This window comes from Cheilinus undulatus, linkage group 11 (genome assembly GCF_018320785.1).
Source record: "Cheilinus undulatus linkage group 11, ASM1832078v1, whole genome shotgun sequence".
NCBI lineage: Eukaryota > Metazoa > Chordata > Actinopteri > Labriformes > Labridae > Cheilinus > Cheilinus undulatus.
Window position 1 is genome coordinate 25028854 of NC_054875.1, and position 22341 is coordinate 25051194.

Consider the following 22341-nt stretch of genomic DNA (forward strand, 5'->3'; position numbering starts at 1 on the left):
AAAAAATCTTTCAAAGTTATTTTTTTTCCTATTATTTCTATTAAAAAATTGTTTGAACTCATTGAGCTAACTTTCATGTTACCACGGTAATGTTATCTCCTTATAAGGAGACTATCAATTGATGTGACCTACTCTGCATTTCCATAAGTCAGAGGGAAGAGAATCCATGGCCGGCTGGAGACAGAAGGTGTGGTAGCCCTTATCGCAGGCGTCGCAAACCAACATTTTGGAGTCCTCTCCTGGTTGTCTGCAAAGTTGTGATTTATGACATTTAAAAATCAGCAGGTTTTGTAAAATAAAAAGCAAAAAGATCAAGAGCAACCAGAAGATGTCTAACTAACATGCAATGCAAGAAAATTGTGCATAATAACTTGATTTTACTCCATTTGGTCCACAAGGAGGGACTCACCTGCAAGTCTGGCACACTTTACACTCTGGACACTGCCATCCCGCCCGCTGGATGGGTGTGGCACCAATCTCCAGACAGGCTGCATGATAATGTAAGCCACAACCCGTACAAAACAGCAAGTCTGTGAGCTCCCCTGCAGAGTCGCAAACTGCACACCAAGACTCTTCACCTGCTGTAAAGAACAAAAAAAAACTTTGTATAACTGCAGGAAGCTGATATTGTGGAACACCAAAGGGAGTAATACTTAAAGGCTTGGCAAAATAAAATTCTCTCAATAATGACTGGAAAAAAATTAAGAGGCATGCCAGGTTAGCTTACCTAACTCCTCTGCCTTATCTATGTGCTCTGGACAAAGGAGGACCAACTGCTTCATCGACTGGAAGGATCCACTGGCTGCTGAGCAGGGGAAGTGGTAAAACCGTGAGCAGCCCTCGGCATGGCATCGAATGGTTGCACCCAGTCTTTTGCAGTATTCGCAGAGCTGAAACAAACCAATGGTGACAAGTACAATTTTTAAAGGTGCATAGCTATACACAGTTTACCACCTGATAGCATCCCATACAGGTATATGGGTACTGAACTTACCTGCTGTGTCCCTGAGATAACGGCCTTATCCACGTTCTCCAGCTCCTCATTCTCCAGCCGCGTCACTCCTTCCGACCATGTTGCACACCAGTGATGAGCCCAACAACCCCCTGTTCATTATAAAACTGAATATCAGTTAAATTTCTGACCAAAAGCAATGCAAATACAGTTTGGTATCTACAAAAAAATCTATGCACAAATAAAAATATACAACTGGAATGTTCCAAATCTGACCTGAGTCATCAAAGAGTGCTGCCAAACAAGGGGAGTGAGAAAATCCTATGGAAGACAGGTCATCATTCCCAGGCTGTGGCAGTCGGGAAGTTGATGGCTTGAGGATCTGCTGCTCAGAAGATGGCCCAAAGTGTCTCAGTTCTCTCTGTCCATGCAGGCTCCGCTCCACACAGTTACAAAGCGCACAGGAACGTATGCTCTCTCTGACAGATTACAAAACATATATAGATTTGATTTTTGCAAATGCTAACAATGGGCAACTTGCAAGGGCTAACAATGGGCATCTTCTTGGGATAAAGACAAAACCTGTAAGCACAATAACCTTTTTGCTCTGAATAAAACTTACACTGGTGGACTGGAAGAGGCTGCAGTAGCACCTGACACATCCTCAGCAGCAGAAAGGGCTTTGGACTCCTCCTCAGAGGAGACAATCTGCTTTGAAGGGGCATTGTCATCAGCTGATAAAAAGAAGGACAAACCTTCATTATATGGCAAAATTATATAAAAGCAATCTTACCAAAAAGCCAAACAGGACTTATTTGCCATTGTGAAATAAAATCATTCTCACATTTTCATCACCTTTAAAAACTTATCTAAACAAATTCCTTTTGTGGAAAATAAAAAAAATTCTGTTTTGTTCTCAATCTTGTAAATTTCTCTTCCAGACCAAAGGCACACTTGGATATTATTCATCTTTCTGCAGAGTAGAGCACATTTATAATAAATGAAACTGGGAAATTTTTAAACAGGGTATATTACCTGTTGGTTCAGAGTCATTCTCCTCGCAGTTTGATTTCTGCTCGTCCATACCCCTTACTGATTTTGACCTCCTTGACAGAGATCTAAAATTTAAGAACATAAAAATTGTCAACTTATAAGTGAAATCTGAGGAAGAATTGTTATTTATTGGTTAGCTGGGGCTTGATATGACTACATAATGCACCCTTAATTGCATGGGTAAATATTCATCAAAAAAGTTTGCAGCTAACAAGAAAATCATTAGCTATAAACAAAGTAGGTCATGTTTAAGCAAACAGCAAAACACTCATTCGTCAACATATGTTTATTAAAATATAGGAGAGGCTTTGAAATGAACCTTTACTTGTTACCTCACAGTCAAGGTTAGCCTCCTTGATCGCCCAAATTTCTTTTTCTCCACATACAGACTAGTGATCAACGATAACAAATAAACAGTGGCTGTTATGATCTGACTTTAAACGATCTTAATGTCAAACGCGCCATCCGTAGCACTTCTGCGGTCGAGCTATCCCTTAAACTCATGAGTAAAGCCTAAGGGTTTCATGAGACACATCCATCGTAAACCGCTCCAATAAATCGATGAATTATTTACCCTGCAATGCATAGTCCAAATCGTTGAAACAGACTGCGTTGAAAACACGAAGTGCTTGAACTAAAATGATGTTTTCCTCATGAAAACAACCATAAATCGGGATACACAAAGAAAAGACAACTTCCGTGTACAGAACTTCCTGTTGCAGCGGAGCTCCTCTCGTGCTAAACCTTTGTCAATCGCATCATAGTTCCGCCATGAGATTTACGCCATCATTAGAAATATTGTAAAACAACCAGTGCAAGACAGGAGGGGCTCGACATTTTTCACTAACGCAGCAAACAATAGGAAGCAGTCTCAGATTCGTTAATGTTCTAAAGAGATAAACAGTAATGTCTGAAAAGGGTTTATCGGTCACACTACACACTGTGTATCACTTTTGGTACCCAACAGCCACGCCGTTGTACGTGAATATAATCGCGCATACCAAAATGTTAAAGAACGAAAATAAACTGAAAATCATTTGTAATGTGACGCCGCTGGTCTTATAATGCAATTAAACATATAGAAAAAAATATTTACCTTTGGGTGCCAAACTGTTTTATTAGTAACCAAATGAAACGACTGATAAAAAGGTAACCAATAACAGACTGATTTCGAAATCTACAATGCTTATGGTCATGGAGGACGTAAATGAAAAGTATCTGACAGGGGGCGAGGGCGTTTACATACTCTTCTAAACGAATTTGTTTGCAAAATTAATATCATGTAAGCAAAACAAAAGTCAGTGCATGCATCTTTTCCGAATCATTAAGGTGTGTTTTGGCGTCTATCCCAGGTAGTACTGTAACACTGAAGCTTAATTCTCCAAAACAAAGTCAGATACACCCGCACTAAAAAGCTAAAATACAACATCCTATAATGCAGAAAAGGTATTCATGACCTGCAATCTAGCACTGTTGACGACGGGATTTAGCTAATTATGAAAATGAATTTCAGTGTGGCACTGACATTACATCTGTGTAATAAACAGTCAACTCCAACAACGCTTTATTTTAACAATCTGTGACAACTTACCAAAATCAAACCTTGCAAAATATAACCCCTCTTCAAGCTAAGCAAGTTATATTCTTAAAAGGCTTTTTCCCCCAACAATGGAGTTGATTATGTCCTAGGGAAAACTGATGACATGATGGCTAAGTTAACGTCTCAACATCCCGGCTAGCTAAGTTAACATGCAAAGTGTTCACGTAACAATTTTACTTCAGCGTAAAACGTGTAATATTTCACTGAGTGATATAGGCAAACGTCAGTGCAATTTTATTGCAGTGCCGCAGTCAACGTAATGAAGATTTTATAGTTGAACAATTGCAGCGCTAAGCAGTATTCCTCAATGTAAACACCGACTTCAAAGGGTAGGTTCTTTCCAGCAAATAGTCGTGGCCATGGCACTAACGACGAGCTGATACGCAAAAGCTAACAACCACCAATGGTGACGTAGCAGCAAAGTGTCCCGAAGGTGGGAAAACAACAAGAAATGTGTCCAGTCTCATGCACAGAAACTTGTACTTTAAACAATATTATCTGGCAACTTTGTGAATAACACACGGACAACAGCCAACGTATAACATATTTCAACACAAGTTAGCATCCAGGTATCATGGCTGGCTGTCCAGCAAGTAGACGGTACCATTTGAATGAAGCTAACAGCTAAACGTTGCCGAAAGCAGAGCTAACATTACCCGGTCTAAGGTCAGGCTTGGTGTGTCTTTCTGCATTTCTGTTTCAGGAAGTTCAAAAAAGCTGTAAAAGTAGCAGCTCACCTCAAAAAAGCAATAACGTCTCCTCATACATCAGCAAAATCCAATGGGCCACACAGCTTCCCGATATGCTGATGGTCGCTTCATTTTATGTAGCGGACTAATGTTGCGGCTAGCCGGCTGTGAGGAGAGTGGGGGAAGTGCACGTCGGCGGAAGGCAGGCTGTACGGCTGTGCTAGCTAGCTCTTAAACTAGATGATTATGCCATGCAACTTCACTGTACTCAAGCAACTTCAGTTTTGTGTCGAGTGTTCGTAAGCTACAGGGGAACTACAAGCACAGGGACAGGTCTTCAACAAGTCCCAAATAAGGATCCCCGGGTTCATGCAGTGAATCTAGTGTCTAACTGTATCTGGCTCCTTGCTAGTGGATGTAGCTTAACGGCTATTAACCTAACAGTTGCTAGCTTCTGCTCTGTTCTGGAATCTCCTCGCGAGGTCGTGAAACCTGCTACAAGTTTGCACGTTGTCGTGCAGTCGAAATTTACAACCCCAGACTTTGTCGCCAAGACATTATTCATAATTTTTGTATGACTTAAGTTGAGTGCAAACAATATTCTACCTAAATTTGCAGCTCTACTTTGCATTGGTACCCCTGTATGGGTCACTAGCATCCCTTCACTTCGTTGAACTGCGTTGCGTCTGCACACGGCTGTTCGTCAAGTGGCTAGCTGGTGCTAGCAGTGCTAGGCATAGCTAATAACAACTACGTCAAAAATAATTAATGAGAAATAAGGGGCATATTTTTTGTTTCATGGAATGCAAGTGCAAAAATGTAATGAGTTAAGTGCACAAAATGACAAGTTTGTGCGATGTTTATTTGTAAACGACGTAGATTGAGATTTTAATCAGGAGAGCGCGGACAACTGAAATGGTATCAAATATTAGGTCATTAGATTTTCGGATCCATGGAAGCCATTTTTCATTAGATTGTTATGATTGTAGGACTAAAGCCGCTCTGACATGCATGTTGATGAATGCACTTGCTTCGATTAATTGCTAGCCGCGATCTAGTTTCTTAGGAAACAAACAAATGTGATATTAACATAAACGCTTGCTCAGTCCTCTTAAATAAATGCTGGATACTTTCTCTGTTTCTATGATAACCTTTCACATTTGAATGAAAAATGACGTGGAAGAAAAACTCATCTTATCTGCTACAGTCTTAAATCTTGATCTCGTTTTCAATAGCGTCGTTGGAAAAAAGAAACGAGAAACGAGATTTGTAGCCTATTTCGATGTTTATTGCTTATTATGAAACGATTCATTGTGAACCTTTGTGCAATTTGTAACCACGTAATTTAGAAACATTCCCTAGGCTTATTACCACCCACATACTCAAATCTTTCAGCATGTTTTTATTAAGCGACATGGAAATAATCCTCTTAATCAAATGACTGTATCGACCTATGCCATCATAGTAATGTACAGCATGAATCTGACATGTTCAACCCCCCAGAAAACATCACATTACAACCCTTACCCTTAGATACAAACTCAGAAGACAGAGCAGTGAAGCTTGTAAATTTCTGAATATAAACATGCCATTTATTTGTCAAGGCAGTATGTGCCTAAATCTGTTTTAATATGGTTTAATCAAAATACTGTTAATCATATATGATGGGTGGGGTCTTCAGAGGGGCCTTCTCTATCATTTGCTTTCATGGTACTGACAGTAGATCGCAGTGGCATGGATAACCAAGGGTATGATGTCAGTTTCTATAAGGCAATGGGTGGACTAATAGGTTCTACAGAGTACAAGCAGTCACTTCTTTCAAACCGTACTTCTTAAATCTTAAACCATGATGTCCCTTTCATTGGCTACTCTGTGAATTAAAAGCCTTAGGCAGTACATGTAAAAACCTGAATGTCATTGAAATGATCCGGTGAACTTACAGAAAATTAGGTTGGGTAACAATCTGCCCTATTGTGAGAAGGTCACAGGTTTAATCCACACTACTGTGGGCCTATATCTTCTGTCATGCCCTTGAGCGAAACTCTGAACTGTTTCAGGTAAGTAGCTTACTTTGGCTATAACTCAACTCTTATAAGTAACATAAAGGTAATGTCAGTGGTCATGTGAGCTAAATACGCAGTAAACAGCCACCTGCAGGGGGGTGATCTGTAGCCGTCCCAGCATGTTGAAACCTCTTTGGTAGAAAAGAGTGCACAGTGTGCACTCAAAGGCTCACAAGCCTTTTGGGGGAGGAAACAGTTAAAAGAATCCCCAGAAAGGGATGAAGGATGTTGGTATGTTAAAAATAAAATAATAATAAGATATGAGCCTCTCTTTTGCTGTGATAACACTCTAGAAATATACTTAATACCTAGAGATCTAGTTTTAAGTATCATCTTTAATGTCTTGCTAGGATAAAGACCAATCATTAACTCCAGAGTCATCATTACTTGCATATGTACAAAAATTAAAGATCTGACAACGATTAATGACAAATCTGGATTTTGAAATAATTAGTAACACAATCGTAGAAACTAAAGTGGTTTCACTGTCAAGTGTTAAGTTTTTTATTGTTGATTATCATATGAGTCATAGCCTCTTTTATCTTGAAACATAAAAACTGACCCAGTTTGAGTACATACTTTCAAGTGTATGAACAATATCTGTCTAACTAGATAACTTCAAAACCCATGACACATCTCCACCGGTGCATCTTTCTCCTTTAAGTCATAAAGTGAGCAAGAGGATGACTCTAAAAATAACTGAATACTATAATTCAGTTGTTGTTTTTTTTTATTATTGTTGGTCAAAAATGTGAGTTATCTGTGCCTGGATGTGCTGTGTTTCATTTTGAAAATAGGTTGTTACTGGTCCCACTGACAGGATTAGTTAACTCCCATTCAGCTTTAGCAAGATTGGATTAGATTTTGGGGGGGCTGTGACTGGTTTGAGGACAGTGACGGATTGGCTGACGGATGTAAATAGAGGGTGGTATTAGGAAAACTCGCTTCTCTTATTGGTCAGTCAGCAGTGCAGTTGCTTTCCCATCTGCCTCCTGCATCTCAAGGATTATCCCCTCCAATACCTCCACAGATGTTTACAACAGAACATAAACACTCTGGGCTACTTTTAGAGGGTCAGATTTTGTCTGTTTGTGGTTTGTTTTCAAAAACTGTGTCTGTTTGTGTGCATTACTCTAAAAACAAAAATGGGGGTCTCCAGAATTGAGATATTTGCTAATTTGTCTCTATTTTGAAATGCACAATGTGGCAAAATTGATAATGTCATTCTACTTAGATAGTTACAAATAAAGCTGAGTAAGAATACGACTGAGTAGGACCAAAATATGGTAAACTATTCTCATATTTTTTCATGTACAAGTTGATTATAGTCGTTTCATTCACAGGCATAACATAAATTCTTCCACAAGGGGGTGTCTAACCTTGCGTCTATGTTCTGAAACAGCCTCATATGTAATTAGAAACCTTTTCAAGCCTTACAAGAAAAACAGTAACATTAAAAGTTCAATTTTAACAGAACTGCTCCTTTAACATATCCGATTATGTAGAGCACAGTCAGGCAAGACATGGATGAGAGGTTATGAATATGAAAGAAGTGTAGACCATTAAAATGTGTCTAATGATCAATACCAGTCTACTTTAAGATTCCAAAAATGCCATAACCATGCCCTAGATTTCAAGTATTTCCATACAAAAAACCTAAATATTTACTCAAAAAACCAACACATTTTGCTTATTAATATGCTTTTAAAATGTTTTATTACATGAAAACAAATTAATACATGTAGTGAAATAATTCCAACAAAATGAAACCGTTATATATTATGATTCAGATACAAAAATAAAGATTCTGCTGATGTGGGAACATTCATTTCTATCCCAGTAGAATACAATTTTCCACACATATAACTGAAATTCAGAGAAATATGCTGTACATATAGACTATGTAACTTCTTCTGATGTGACCATTTTACATCGATTTACAGTGACAATTCTGTTTTTTGCTTATATAACAGCCTTAAAAATTTTCCTCCGTATTAAGATGCACGTCAGTCATATATTACAATGCAAGCAATGGTGAAAAAGGAAGGCAACATCTGTTCTTTTATTTATTGGAGAAATAACAGATAGTTCTGTGTAAGTGTATCAAAGCAGTAACATTCAGTGCAATGTTTAGATCTATAGTCTTTTAAGGATGGAGTGAGTCTAAAAAGCCACATCCTAAACTGTACAGTAGTCTGGCATACCAGTGCACATTTGATGTTTTTCTTTGTAAAGAGTGCTTCATTTTTATTTCCACTGTTAGAGGTTCACTCAGATTGTGTCTTTTGTTAATAATGTCATTATTGATACATAAACCTGCTTCGTCCTTAGTGTCCAAAGTGCTACAATATGATGGAGTTTTAGGGTAAGCTGCTCCGCTCTCTGTGCTCTGCTGTTTTTGTGTTGTCTCCCCCCAGAGGGCATTTTTAAGTGAGGAGAGGAGGCGCACAGGTCCAAAAGCCCAGTGTGCAAGTCTGTGGTCCTCCACCAGTGCATAACTGGATGCCAGCACCCCATCAACAAACACAGTCCCAGCTTCTGTCAAGGGCGCATACACTCCCACACTCTCCATCACTGACACTGAGACGATTCGAGATGGGTGCACTTGACCTTCTGCTGTGTGGATGAGAACACAACCTCCTATTTTGGCTCTGATGGCAAACTGAGCCAGGTACTCATTCCTGTCAAGTGTGCAATGGCCGCTTAAGAAGACCAAGTGATGTGGAGTGAGGGTTAGTCTGTGGCCAGTTTCTGTCTCCAGAGACAGAAAGGTGGACCAGCTTTCATGGTCCTGGTGCAGAAACAAGAGGACCTGGCTAAACACGACCTGGCCTGTCACAGACAGGGCCATGACTCTGTCGCCGAGAGATAGAGAGGACAGGCTCTTTTGCCCCCCTCCGGCAACAGTCACCCTGGCCCAGCCAGGGAAACAGCCACCTTTTTCCACTGTGACAGAGTGATCTGTAGGAAGAAGAGTAGAGAAATAAATACAAAGATGTAGAAACACAGATTATGTTCCTTTTCTATCCTCTTACAGTTCTGAAATTTTGTTATAGTTGTCAGATTACCAGAAATGTAAACTTCGATTTGATACTAGCAAAATTGAACAATAACAACAACAAAAATAGTCATATGCAAACTTCAGCACACTGCCTCAATTGCACATATAATAAATGCTGCCACTGTATCTGTGAAATTTAGACTGTCTGCTCTGTTTAAAAAAGATATAAATAGAACATTCAAGGTTTATTAGACCCCAAGAGATTCTGAGATCCATTTTGTTTGCCAGCTAGTGAATTTAAATGGACCATCACTGCTTGTTCTTCATCTCGTTGAAACATGACAACAGTTCTGTAGTTTTTCTAAAGCCTCAGGACTCCTGAAACCATGAATCATTAAAAAAATGTCATTTGTAGTTTTTCTACAACACATGGTAATAAAATATCAAAGTATCTAAAATTTTGGCAAATTACATGCCAGTGCAATTTTTTCCTTCCTGATACCCCTTTGGAAAGCTAGATTTGGGTAGTGGCTGATACCAAGCAACCTAGGGTACAAGGTAATGAAAATAAAACACATTATTGGAGTAAAAACTCATAAGTGACAACTTTTTATTCTTTTTACACAACTGTGAAATTATTTGTGTGGGTCACTTGGCAATTTTCTGAAAACCTGCTCTTTTTGAGGAGTTGTTTGAGCCATTGCATTGTGTTTTAGGTAGTATCTGCAATCCAATAATCAAACAATTCTTCATTACTCTGTACACTTAATCTATGTTATCTCACACAGTTTATTGCATGATCTGCTACTAAAGCGATCTCTGTACACTTACCAGCTTTCACTGAGCAGTGGATGTGATATTTAGACTCATAGTGTACCCAGTCAAAGCCAGCCTCCACAGCCAGCTGGGCTAGAAGACCATATTTTTCGGTCTCCCTGTCATCTGTGGTTATATCCACGGCCCGGCCTTCATAGTGGAGAGAGCCGGGAGGGTGGTGGCCATCCTCATCCCAGGCCTCCGTCACACGAAGGTGTACCCCAGGCCACTGGTTCATCACTGCGATAGCCAACCTGTTCAGACAGTCCTTACATCGCTGGGTAGAGAATAAAACAGAGTGAGAAGACTCGTTGGGGAAGTTGGCTTATCACATATTAACTGCTTTTAGCAAAAATATAAATAAAAATAAGTCAGTGAATTTGAAGCAAATACAAGACACTAAGGGGTAAGTGCCCTGTGAAGAAGTTTCTAAACCCAACTATGTTCTTAAAATTTGCTTCCACCATGCCAAAACACATATGTTCCTTCTCTTACCCCCCTAATACATGCCCGTCTAACTACAAGAAAGCAGTACAGAAATGTTGAGGGTTTGTTAAGGTCATTTGGTATCTGTCTACCACCAATCATGATTTCCCATAATTGAATTAGATTTCTATTACCAGAATTGAAAGATTTTTATAATCTTTGTTTAATAGGAAATTATTTTAAAAACTCAATCTGTGACAAGCGGTTAACCTGGCTCATCATATATGGTAAATGGACTTGAGCTTTAACACACCTACCCATTCGTGCCCTTTAATTCCATTCACTCCACATTCATTCACTGATGGCAGAGTTTGCTATGGAGCATGAGCCATCAGTAGCTAATCCCATTCAAATGCATCTATACACATTTACATGCCACCGTTAAACAGTGTGAGCAAATTGGGGTTAAGTGTCTTGCCCAAGGACACATCAACATGTGACTGCAAGAGCCAAAACAACCAACCAACAACAACAACCAACTTTACCTTCTGAGCCACTGTTGCCCCATTTCACATCCATCTAGGCAGCTGCCCATAGTCTGTGTTTGAGAATGGCAGAACCTTTAAAAAAATAATTCTTTATTTGTATCCATTATCTATCCATATGGTTTACAAGCTGTTTTTTATTCTTATTTACTGTAACTGTTTTTTTTTTTTTTTGCGCTCTCTCTTTTTCTTCTCCTCTTTTGACTTTGCTTTCTTGTTTTTGTTGTTTGTCTTGTATGTTTATAAAATGTTGAAAATAAATAAAAAGATAATTGAAAAAAATAATAATTCTTTGAGGATGATTGGACGATGTTATGTCTGTCTCATTCATGATGGGCCGATCAGAGAGACAAGACATATAACATAGCGGGCATGAGCAGCCCTGGTGAGTAAACTACATAACGTGAGCTTGAAAGGCAGCCGCTATTGTTGTTCACTATTGGTGGGGCCGCTGGTGACTCAAACTCATGCCAAGACCGGTCTGGAGAAGAGCAAAAACATCTCTTCCACCAAGAAAGCTTCCAGTGATGTTCTTTTTTTAATATTAAAAATATGCCAAGCACTGCTGCTATAGCTTCATCAAAGCTAATTGCTTCAGTGAATTACAACAAAACCACAGCTGTAGCCACTGCCTCGTTCTCTGATTGGTCCGTCCATTCACAGACCGGGCATAAATGTTTCAGATTGGAGCTTTGCAAGATGGATCTGCCTGATGACACACATGGAATCTGGCCAATCCATCGGTTTTGCAAGGTTAACATGTGGTCATGATACCAAAATTTTAAACTTCAATACATTCTTCAAATATCAAACAATATTTATACCCATTTTGATGCCATTGCTAATAAAACAAAAATCACAGGCAGCAAATATTGGGTTAGATATTAATTTTAGAAATAAAAATAGCAAACAGCTCAGTCGTCTTTTTTGAAAGTGTTACTTGCAGGGGGGAGCAGGGGTTACTTGTAATGTTTGAAGGATTTATTCTTCTCCTCTGCAACTGTCTTACGAAATACGTACTTTCTGACAAGCTCACTGTCAGTGATAGGAATTTTCCTGGCTTCAAAATTCAGTATCAGTTGGACTGATGCATTAAGTTACATTAAATAATTCTGCTGTTGAGTTTTTTTTACCTTTTATCATCATCTTCCTTTTTCTTTTAGAACATCCTTTCGTACCACATGTTAAAGTAGATGTTTAAATTAGAAGAAAAAAATGTGTTAACAATGAAATACATAATCATATCAGGGGAAAATTGAAAAGAATGGCATTATTTTGAGCTGTACTTCAGAAATGTCAAAGTTTTAAACATGATAGGAAATATGCAAATAGAATTAATTTTAAAAAACTCTAAATACTCTATATCATTGTTTCCTCAACCATTTGGAGGTTAGGAAAAAGTGTGGGTGGTTCGTGTGTTGTACCGTGTGCATTGTAAGCTTGTTAGCTCAGTTCTAAGTCAAAAGGTTAAGTAGAAAACATAAAGGAATCTCAGTTACTTTGAAAAAAAAATAAGAGATACATATTAGACTTTTGTTTTACAGCATGTGCTATGTACAGCCAAAGTCATGCCAGCTTTCAACTTGAGTACAAGTGACACTTACAGTCATTTATTAACAGGAGAAATGGCTCATTGTAAGTGTAACAGAGTTATGCAGGGTATGTTAGCCTACTGTACACCTCAATGCACAGCCTAACTTAAGTGCAGCTAAGGAGAAAACAGTTCCAGTGTTTCAACACTGTCTCTGTCTCCCAGGTTTGTTTGTCTGCTGACATTACCACACAATCCCTCCTCTACTCCGCTTAAATGCCATCCCAACCTTGCGCGGACAATCAGAGTACCAGAACAAAGCTACTGTAGCCAGTTTGGCACATTCCTTGGCCTTTTGGACAGGGTGACAAGAATAATCAAGGCCATTCTCTTCCTTTCCAGTTTGTTCCAGGCATAAGTGTGTCTGTTTCACCCCTGAGACATTTGATCAGAAATGTGAACAGTGACTCTTAACATCCACGTGGGCCGTGATGTTATGGTGTCAGCGCTGTCACAAAATAACAGGCTGGAAAATGAGGACATCAGCAAAGGAGGTGATTCATCATTGTCATCTCCTGTGTCATTTATTTAGTGATGCGAAAGGTCCCGTGAGCTAAAACTGATTGAGAGTATGATGCCTATTTTGCAATTGAACTTTTAAAAAAAGTGGGCTGGGAAAGATATTAACGAGTGATGGAGGTTGGGTGAGGAGAAAGCGAGGCAGCGGAGGGCAGAGGTTGGGAGAAAAGACGGAGGGCAGAGGGGAAGAATGTATGGGCTTGGACTTGGGAATGTGACAGCAAGAGTGAGAAAGCAAGAGGGACAAAAAACAAACTGGGCACATTTTTTTTCCCACAATGCCATTGAAGAGAGGCGTTTCATTGTCAGAACTACAATAGTCGCTTTTCGGACGGTGCCATTACTTCAGCAGGCGGGAATTTTATATAGGCGACCCTTTTTCGAGTCTCCAAACGACACACAAAGAGTGTCTTTCACATCTGGGCAAAAAGAGGGGCACATGGACGCACACATGCACTTGAAACTGGGCATTGGCATGGGGCACATGTGTACGACCACAGATTTTGAACGAGTAAAATCACTCTGGAAGAGGAAGGATCACAGATTCATATCCTAAACCATCACAGAAAACCACAGCATCCAAAAACGTGTGGCATCTATGAGTCAGACAAAACTGACGTCATATTTAGATAACATTTAGGGAAAAAAGAAATTTCTGCTCCCTGCACAGATCTTAAATTGTCCCCTATGCATGACGTGTCAATTTGATCACTTTGCCAAGTTAGGCTGCCTAAAATATTTGATTAGAGCACCTTTAAACCGCACAAATACACCAGGAAGAGTTTGGTTTTAGTTTGCTTCCAATTTTTAGCAAATCAAGCAAAAAAAAAGTGTTGGATATTGGCTTCTACTTTTGTTGTTTTACTGTCAGAGTTACCAAAATGGTTTGACTTTTACTTGAGGTTAAAAAATCTGATGTAATGACAACCTTTGCTCAGCAAACATTAAAGAATTTACAGTTAAGTGCCTGAATATTTCTTCTAAGGAATAGTTTGATTTTCCATAACAAAGACTTTGGTTAAAGATTAAAAGGAAGTGTTTCTGCAGGGGAGCACATTCTCCAAAGGGCTAGTGTTAAATTACATCCTGATCTTCTTATCTCAAGAAAAAAAAGGGAGGGGAAGTTTAGTTAAAACTTACACACTCTGTGTTGAACACTTGCTTGTGTGTAAGGAGCCTGGTAAGGGCAGGTAGTGTAGAGTCCAAGGATAACAATGAATGAGGTAATATGAGTTGATTTGAAGGTGCCATGCTGGTTGGCAGGGTATGAGCTATGGTCTGCCCACTTCACGTGAATGGAGTAAATCACTCATTCAGCAGAGAAGTTAGCAGAGCTGCAGATCACTCTCTGCCCAGTCAGCCAGTTACAGGCTGGCAAAAGAAAGGAGTGATCCCATTTGATAAAATCCTAAGTGCACACTAGTATATGTCTCACCTTGGTCATGAGGCGGTCAGCGTTGGTGTTTTCCTCATCCTTAAACACAATGTCTGGGTTGTAGTTGCACACAAGCTCATTGAAGCGTTCAGAGTTGCGTGTGATCTTGCCCTCCGCTCTCCCGCTGGCACCCAGGTTGTTCTCAGAGAAGTTGGGGAAGAACTGCTTGTAGTGCATGGCTGTGAGCTTTCTGGACCTGGGCCGGATGCCATAGCCTGGGCCCGGTCCGCATCCCTGGACCAGCCATATGCAGGTCCACACAGCGAGCAGGCTGAGCTGTGCCAGGCGGGCCCACCAGGACTGCTTCATTTGGTGGGGGGGGGGGCTCAGTGCTCCCGGGGTCAGTGGCTCACTGTGCCTTCAGGACAACTGTGACAAGCAGGTGAACGAGGGTCAAAGATTGGTCTTTTATAAATCATGTGTTCAAAGTGCTTGTGAGGAAGTTCTTGGTTTGTGATGACTTTGGTACCCAGCATGAATACAAATGTAACGTTTACCTCTTTACTTAGTGCTTTCTGGTGAGAGGGTGTTATTCTACTTTCTTTTAACAGAAAATTTCCTTTCAGTATTCAAGTATTGATGTCAGTCTGTTTCTGTTTCAACCTTAAAAAATACTGTCGGCCTATATAATATAATACATATTCATAAGTTAAACCGTCAGAGACAAGTCAGCAGGATGAGTATTCCTAAAAAGTTAGTTTACATGCTTGTCATGTCTGCTGCGGGTAGGTGTCAGGTGATGCCAGCAACAGCAAGCTACCAAAACAGCTAATATTGATATTGTCAATACATTAGTGTTCAAAATCAAAAATTCACTGTAAATTAAATGTGTGACATTGAATGTTAGGGTTTTGTTGCCAAATGAACACAACGCGAAAGTTCCTCAAGGAGCTTTAAAATTGTTAGATATCTAGAACTTTCTAGGTAGGTTAATTTTAAAATTAGCTGCACGAGATAAATTGACTCCGTATCTCATGTTTCGACGTATGCTTTGATTTAAAGTCAGCCCAAATATTGGTATAGCTAGCTAAAAACGTTTAAATAAGCAAAAGTCATTGGGTATAGCATTTTGAAACGCGTCTCTGAAGTTTCTTCTCCAACCACCAGCTGCCTTAAAGCCTCCAGAAACCTGAAAGTCATCTCCATAAGTCTTCAGGTACCAGCTTTGTTTTGACGCAGGTGTTTTTCGTGGCTTTCTCGTCACTTACCGCGTCCCTCTCCACGCATTTCCTTCAGCGAGAAACACCAAAAGCCCAACAGACTCCCCAACAGTTCCTACGTACGCTGCTGTGGCGCCCTCATCCTCGTTTATCCATCTACAAATGTCACTCCTGAGGTTTTTTTTTTCCTCTTTCTGACCTTCCACCGTCTTCTGTCGCGTTTCAGCGCTCCTGGCCACCTTGCACCAGCCATTGGGTCTTATTAGCGTCCGGACAAGATTGCCCTCCCTTCCTCTGCGCGCTCCCACTGCGGCAGCACACGCCTCCAATTCAACCTGACAAAGGACATTTGATTAGCCTACTTGTGGTAACACAATGACCCCCCAGCCCTTCAACCAGCCGTAAAATCAAAGGGCAATATTAACACTTAAAGTCTGGACAACTTTTCCACCTTAAACTTTAAATTATATCAGTGTTTCTTTGCACTTCATCCTAATTTGTGTGGTGTCAAAAGTAGACTTTCGATGCTGCTCCTTTAACTCTTCACCAATTGATTATTTAGATTATCTGTCGCTTTTTAAAAACCTAGGCCGTTCTTATTGTAAATAGGATTTTTTTGTTTTAATTCTGAGTTATCTATGAATTATTTTTTTAGATATATTTAATAAGGAAATAGAAATTGTTGGACAACGTCAAGGAAGAGAAAACATAGTTCCAGTTGTAAGTAGTAGTAATTGAATTAAATTTATTCAACTCAAGTTTACCAGCTACATGACGTTAGCTTAAGTTGCAGCTTTTTGAATTTAACCTTTGACAAATTAAGCAGTTTTGGTTCAAAAAATGTTTTTGTAAATGTAATTTTAATTTCTATCATTTTTTGTTGTGTATTTTGCTTTCTGTTTCACTGCTGTAACTGTAAAAACCATATTGTTTTTAAGTGTATATGCAGAAACGTAAGGAAGTGACTTAAAAATTGATAAAAATGTATCCCTCTATCTGATCCAAAGTTCATGTACTATGATATTGAAATACGATTTAATCAGAGGTGGAAAAAGTACACAACCATGCTCAAGTAAAAAAGTACACTTACTCTGGTTAAAATTTTCTCAAGTGAAAGTAAAATTACTGCTTTATAAATCTACACAAGTAAATGAAAAAAAGTGTTTAAAGTTTTCTTTAAATACTGAATTACAGTAGAATATGATTTTTCTTTATTGGCAAGAACAACAAGAGAACAGCTCTCCAACCAGGTTGTTAAGGTTGGTCACATCACTTTAATAAAGCTAAATACACAGCAAAATTGACAGTGTTAACTGAACTCATAGAGTTAAATTAAATACTTTGAACGTCATTGATGGGAACGTTAACTCAGTGGATAACTTCATACATGGTGCAAACGTGTCTTACAACAAAAACAGTAATAGTCCACTAGAAAAGAACTACAGCATGGTTCACCGGCAACAGGCAACATTTCAACACAACTAAACACAAAACACATCTAAACACTCTGCCCAAGGGCATGATGGGGAGTTCTTCCCACACAACCTCCCAGATTTAACATCGCAGTGGCCAGAGCTATTATCAGTTGACTCTACAGAGCTGTACTCACACTGTTGGATCAACACTGTTTTGGGATGTAATGTGGAATCATTCTCTGTGTGTGTTTGTGTAGTCAACAGAGGTAGAAAAGGTACAAGAGTGTGGTTTTTGAATAAAAGTACAGTTACTTTGTCAGAAATGGAGCTCAGCAAAAGTTCAAGCAGGAAGACTGTTTCTACTCATTTATTAGTCTAGACTTGTTCATATCTTTCCTTTTTCCATTCTTTCTCTCTTCCCATTCTGGTGTTTTAGTCACTGTGCAGCACTTTGGTAAACACAATTTTTGTAAAATGTGCTATATAAATAAAGTGGATTGGATTGATCAGCTGATTATGAGTGTTCACTCACTAATGTAAGCAGCTAATCAGATTCTGCCACAACCTCGTTCAACCAATCATCATGCACCTGTTGTATTTTAAATCTGTCATCCTCTCTTTCACAGTCAGCCTGTCGTTTAGTACTGACGATGCAACCCTCCTCCACTCCAGCCACCTCCATGCAGTTAATCAGCACAGAGTCCAGATCCCCAAAGGTCTTCTGCTTATCTCATCCAGCATACCTCAGTCTCCTCCTCCAAGCCACCTCATTGGTTCGTGGTCCAGCTTCTCAGAAGTGTACTCCTCATCTCATCCTGCACCCCTCATCAACACCACCACCAGTGTCGAGACTTCATAAGGGACAATCCTATTCCTGCCATTTGCTTCACTACCCTACAAGTACATGAAGTCATCCCACGGAGTCTGATCACCAAAGACTGCACATTTCTCTTTCATTATATTTATAAAATAAATCATTGTTAAACTCATTTTTAGTCTCTCCTGGTTTAACTTATGCAAGTAGAAGTAAAAGCAGCGATCTCAAAATATATTCAGAAAAGCACAAGTACACAAAGACTACTCATTTATAGTAATCTGGGTCATAATTAGTAACTTTACACCCCTGTATTTGTTACAAGCGGAGCTTGTAAGTTAATAATGATTTAGTAATGGAGGCTGCTTTAGACATATTTTATGAGAAAATAGAAATTGTTGGACAATGTAAAAACAGAAAAAAAACATGGATCCAGTTGGTTATAAGTGATTGAATTTAATTCATTCAAGTCATGTTTACCAGTTATATGATGTTAACTTGAGTTGAAAAATCTGTCATTCACTTGTTATCAGATTAAACAGTTTTAAGAAGGTCTAACAATTGTCATTCTTTTAAAATTTTTGTTTATCTATTTATTTCATTATTTAATAATTTATTACATTTTTGGAGTGTATTTTGCTTTTCTGTTACTCTGCTGTTAGAGGAAAAACAGTGCTGTTTTTTTAAAATTATGCGGAAACTTAAGGAGGTGACTTATGAAATGTTTTTTTTTTAAATATAATTCTCTATTGGTTCGACATTCATGCACTACATTATTGAAACACTATTTAATACAAGCTGAACTTTCTGTAAACCAACATGCCCTTGCTACTGTTTGCTCCTCCCACCCAACAATGTGGACAGTTGACTCCAATGACTCTTTCCTAGTGCTATTAATAGCCACAGTTGAAGGTGAGGGCCTAAGAGGGAACACATCATCCAGCCTTGACCCTTTCTGACTGTGCCTTCCTGAATTTTTGGGACCCCCCCTGAACCCAAATGCGCCCAAGACCTCTCCATTGGAAACTCCCATGGTGATATCAACTATCATTATTTTTATCCATCTTAGAACAATAGCAGGGAGAGTCATAAAATGTGTCAGATAATACGGAAACAAACGTCATCATTGTGTCGCTGGGGTCTGACATCTGTAATCACGTACGGAAGTGTAAATTAATGGTGGGTTAAAGAGTCATTCCTGGCGGGGTTTAGCATCATGGATGCATCATGGCCACTATCTGTGGTGACTCTGCTTCAATGACTCTTTAGCTCTCCTTAAAGCTCATGTGAGGAGTTTTTATGTAATAATAGTAATGTCTGGTTATGTCCAATGAAAAAAGACCATCTGTGAAAAGATTTATTTTTTGTCATTTTTTATGTCTACCTGTTTACAAGGTAGACAAAAGGGTTGTCAGAACTTTTGTTTACAATTTCCATAGAGAGAATATACAGTTGGGGATAGGTTTGAGATTTTCCATCAAAAAACACTACCTAGAAATTTACAGGAAAAATCAGCAAAGAGAAATGTCGGGTTTCCAGGGGGTGCAACAAAGTCAACACATAATGAAACTTCCACACAGGAGCTTTAATTTTCCAACATAGTTCTGGGTAACAAGATATCTTGTTTTTAGTGACTGCATGCCAAAGATGGTTAAAGATGACCAATGCACACAGATAATTCTCTGGATCTCAGGAATACCAGTGAAATTTGCATAGTGCTTCTGACCCAAACAGCATTTAATGTTTTTTGTAGTGACTAAGCAAAGGCCTCTGAGCTCCAGAGTGACCATGAAAAGGCGTCCTTGTAAGGGAAGCTTCCAGAAGAGATCCCAGGATGTTATAGGGAGGGGTGGCCAAGTGAAGCTGAATCTTCCTGTCCTTAAGATAAAACATGGAGGAAGGCAAGAGTCCAGCTCGAGCAACACAGATGAGAGATATCAACCTTCACCACAAATGTGAGGGAATGACTCAATCAAAAAAAGCAACAAACACTTTCATATCTTCAATTACCCACAGCGACGTCTCTCTTCAAAGACGTGCAGGAGAGGAGATTTCCATCTGACATGAAAGGGAAAGGAAGGAAGCGAACATGTGCGGGTTGGAGATGGAATTAAAGTCATTATTATTGGTTTTTATTTTGGTGGCCCCATCCTCCTGCCTCCTTCTTACTCCCACATCTCAGGATGGGAGTACATGGCCGGGTGAATGGTTGGGTTTCCTGCTAAGCCAAAGCATAGAAAACGAGATTTTTCCTGCCAAAGTTAGTTTACACTGGTTTGTTTTTAGAAAAATGCCCGGTGGTCCAATAGCAGACCACTAGCTTCCTGTTATCTTTTGAGCCTCCCATGTAAGTTTAAAGATCCTGAGTGGAGTTTAAGGCAGTTATTAAATAGAGTTGTGTATGATTCCTCTTTATAATCAGGCAAAGACTGAGTCTACCTATGACTTTACGTTTGATGACTGAGGTTGGTGCCAGTCAAAGGGATTAATGGCCAAAACAGCCCTTTTTTTCAAAATTTCTAAGGTAAATATTTTTCATAATAATAAATTTGACTGTTAAAATAGAACACTTCTTTTACGTATACAGGTCAAATCAAGCAGAGCTCTAAGGTTTACCACTTTGTCCACTGGGGGCAGCAAAGTTGGCACAAACTTGAAGTTCCTCACAGGAGCTTTAAAGAGCGTAGCATCTACAAGTAAGGGTAAAAATAGAATTACAAGCTATTTTCTATGACTTCGTCATTGTAAAAGGAGAACGTGAACTTTGAAACACTGCTGATTTTTGACATCTCAAGAGTGTCTCTTGTCTTCTGGAGCTGATTCGACACTTTGCAAGATCCACTTCCTCGGATGGAGGCCGTTCAAAAGGTCAGTGGAGGAAAAAGGAAAGTCAAGGAGCTGACACCTAACCAACTCCTTCACTTTTCCCAAACATACATTTGTACTTTCTCTCTGCCCACCACTGCACCACCCAGTCCACTGTCTCTCAGCATGTTATCAATGCAGGAAGAGGCAGGGTGGTGCATGCTGATGTAGCTGCACACTCTGGATGATTCTTGGCTTAGGTGTCATAACTTTAAGAAAAAACCACAACTCTGTCAGCCAAGTGATTACTCTTGACATAATACATACAGTGATATAAAATATGAAAATAGCATCCAGGTTTTATGTTGCCGAGCCTTGATTTGGCCTCTGAAAAGAGCACCATGAGCTGAGGCTGAGGCAATGCTGCACTGAATTGGACAATAGACTGAGGAGGGTGGGACTTCCTGGCCTCAGACAAACAGGTCAAAGATCAGGTATGATGCTATACATTATTTTGTTGACATGACCCAAAATAAGGTAGCGCGCTCTCTATAGGTTACACAGATTTCATACTCAAAAATGTGTCTGTGCAGTTATATAAAGTTGTGTTCTTACAGGTTCACACTCTTTACCCAAATACAAAGGCCTGTTCCAGTCAACTGTGTGAAGCAAGTGTGCAGTGAGTGTGCATGCAGGACATTGGGCATCTGTGGCAAATGGACAGTGTGGCCCATTATCAGTTGATTAGCGAGCAAGTCTCGCCTTTTCCTGAGTGCTTCTGTCTTTGCAGGCGAACAAATGAGGGAATAACAGCCCCTAATGCACTTTGGCAAGAACTTCAAAAAGCCGACTGTCAGGAAAGCTAATCTGCGTCTTTTTCCCCCCTTCATTCGTATGTTTTGACAATAAAGATAGCCTATCTCATCCCATTACAAGCTGCCCGTCTCCTGCCTTGTCCCCGATACGCCTGACAACCACTCCAATGGAGTGTGTTACCCAATGGGACTGCTGGGACACTTTGATTGCACTGCTATCGTCCTGCTGCAGGGAGAGGTGCTGTCCCAGTGTTTTCCCTCCAACCTAAACCAAGGTTAAATGTATGCAAGGTTGTTTTACTGCATGAAACAACCTTTCCTATAGTTTTAGGTATAAGTCAGGGAGTGGATATAATAATTTTCCAAGACACTGAACACTCCCCAGAGTTCAGTTAATTCAGTCATCAAGACATGGAGGGAAAATGGCACATGTGTAAATCTGCCTAGATCAGGCTGTCCTCACAAACTGAGTGGCCATGCTAGAAGGAGACTAGTGAGAGAGGCCACCAAGACACCTATGACTACTCTGAAGGTGTTACAAGCTTCAGCAGCTGAGATGGGAAAGAGTTCTTCACCAGTCGAAGTTTTTTGGGAGAGTGGCAAAGGGAAAGCCACTGTTGAAGAAAACTCATTAAATCTGGA

The 22341-nt window shown here is 39.7% G+C and overlaps 2 protein-coding genes across 9 annotated transcripts in view; both read right to left on the reverse strand.

Moving 5' to 3' along the window:
• The window catches only part of kmt2d (lysine (K)-specific methyltransferase 2D), a 34445-nt gene extending 29499 nt beyond the window's left edge, over positions 1-4946 (reverse strand). For 7 of the 8 annotated variants that reach the window (XM_041799128.1, XM_041799124.1, XM_041799127.1 and 4 more), the window contains exons 1-8: positions 4343-4946; positions 1988-2070; positions 1575-1686; positions 1229-1431; positions 995-1104; positions 728-890; positions 410-581; positions 133-247 (exon numbers count right to left, since the gene is read on the reverse strand). In XM_041799128.1, the coding sequence (XP_041655062.1) occupies positions 133-247; positions 410-581; positions 728-890; positions 995-1104; positions 1229-1431; positions 1575-1686; positions 1988-2036 (924 nt within the window). In that variant the 5' untranslated portion in view covers positions 2037-2070; positions 4343-4946. Of the gene's footprint in view, positions 1-132; positions 248-409; positions 582-727; positions 891-994; positions 1105-1228; positions 1432-1574; positions 1687-1987; positions 2071-2579; positions 2681-4342 lie in introns of those variants that run through there. The other variant, XM_041799122.1, reaches the window with a different exon arrangement.
• A 3110-nt stretch (positions 4947-8056) lies between these two features.
• Positions 8057-16122, reverse strand: dhh (desert hedgehog signaling molecule). Its single transcript, XM_041799931.1, has 4 exons — positions 15899-16122; positions 14691-15059; positions 10190-10451; positions 8057-9318 (listed from the first exon to the last, which is right to left on the reverse strand). The coding sequence occupies exons 2-4, from the start codon at positions 14997-14999 to the stop codon at positions 8504-8506; spliced, it is 1386 nt and encodes a 461-aa protein (XP_041655865.1). The 5' UTR covers positions 15000-15059; positions 15899-16122; the 3' UTR covers positions 8057-8503.
• Positions 16123-22341: the final 6219 nt, after the last annotated feature.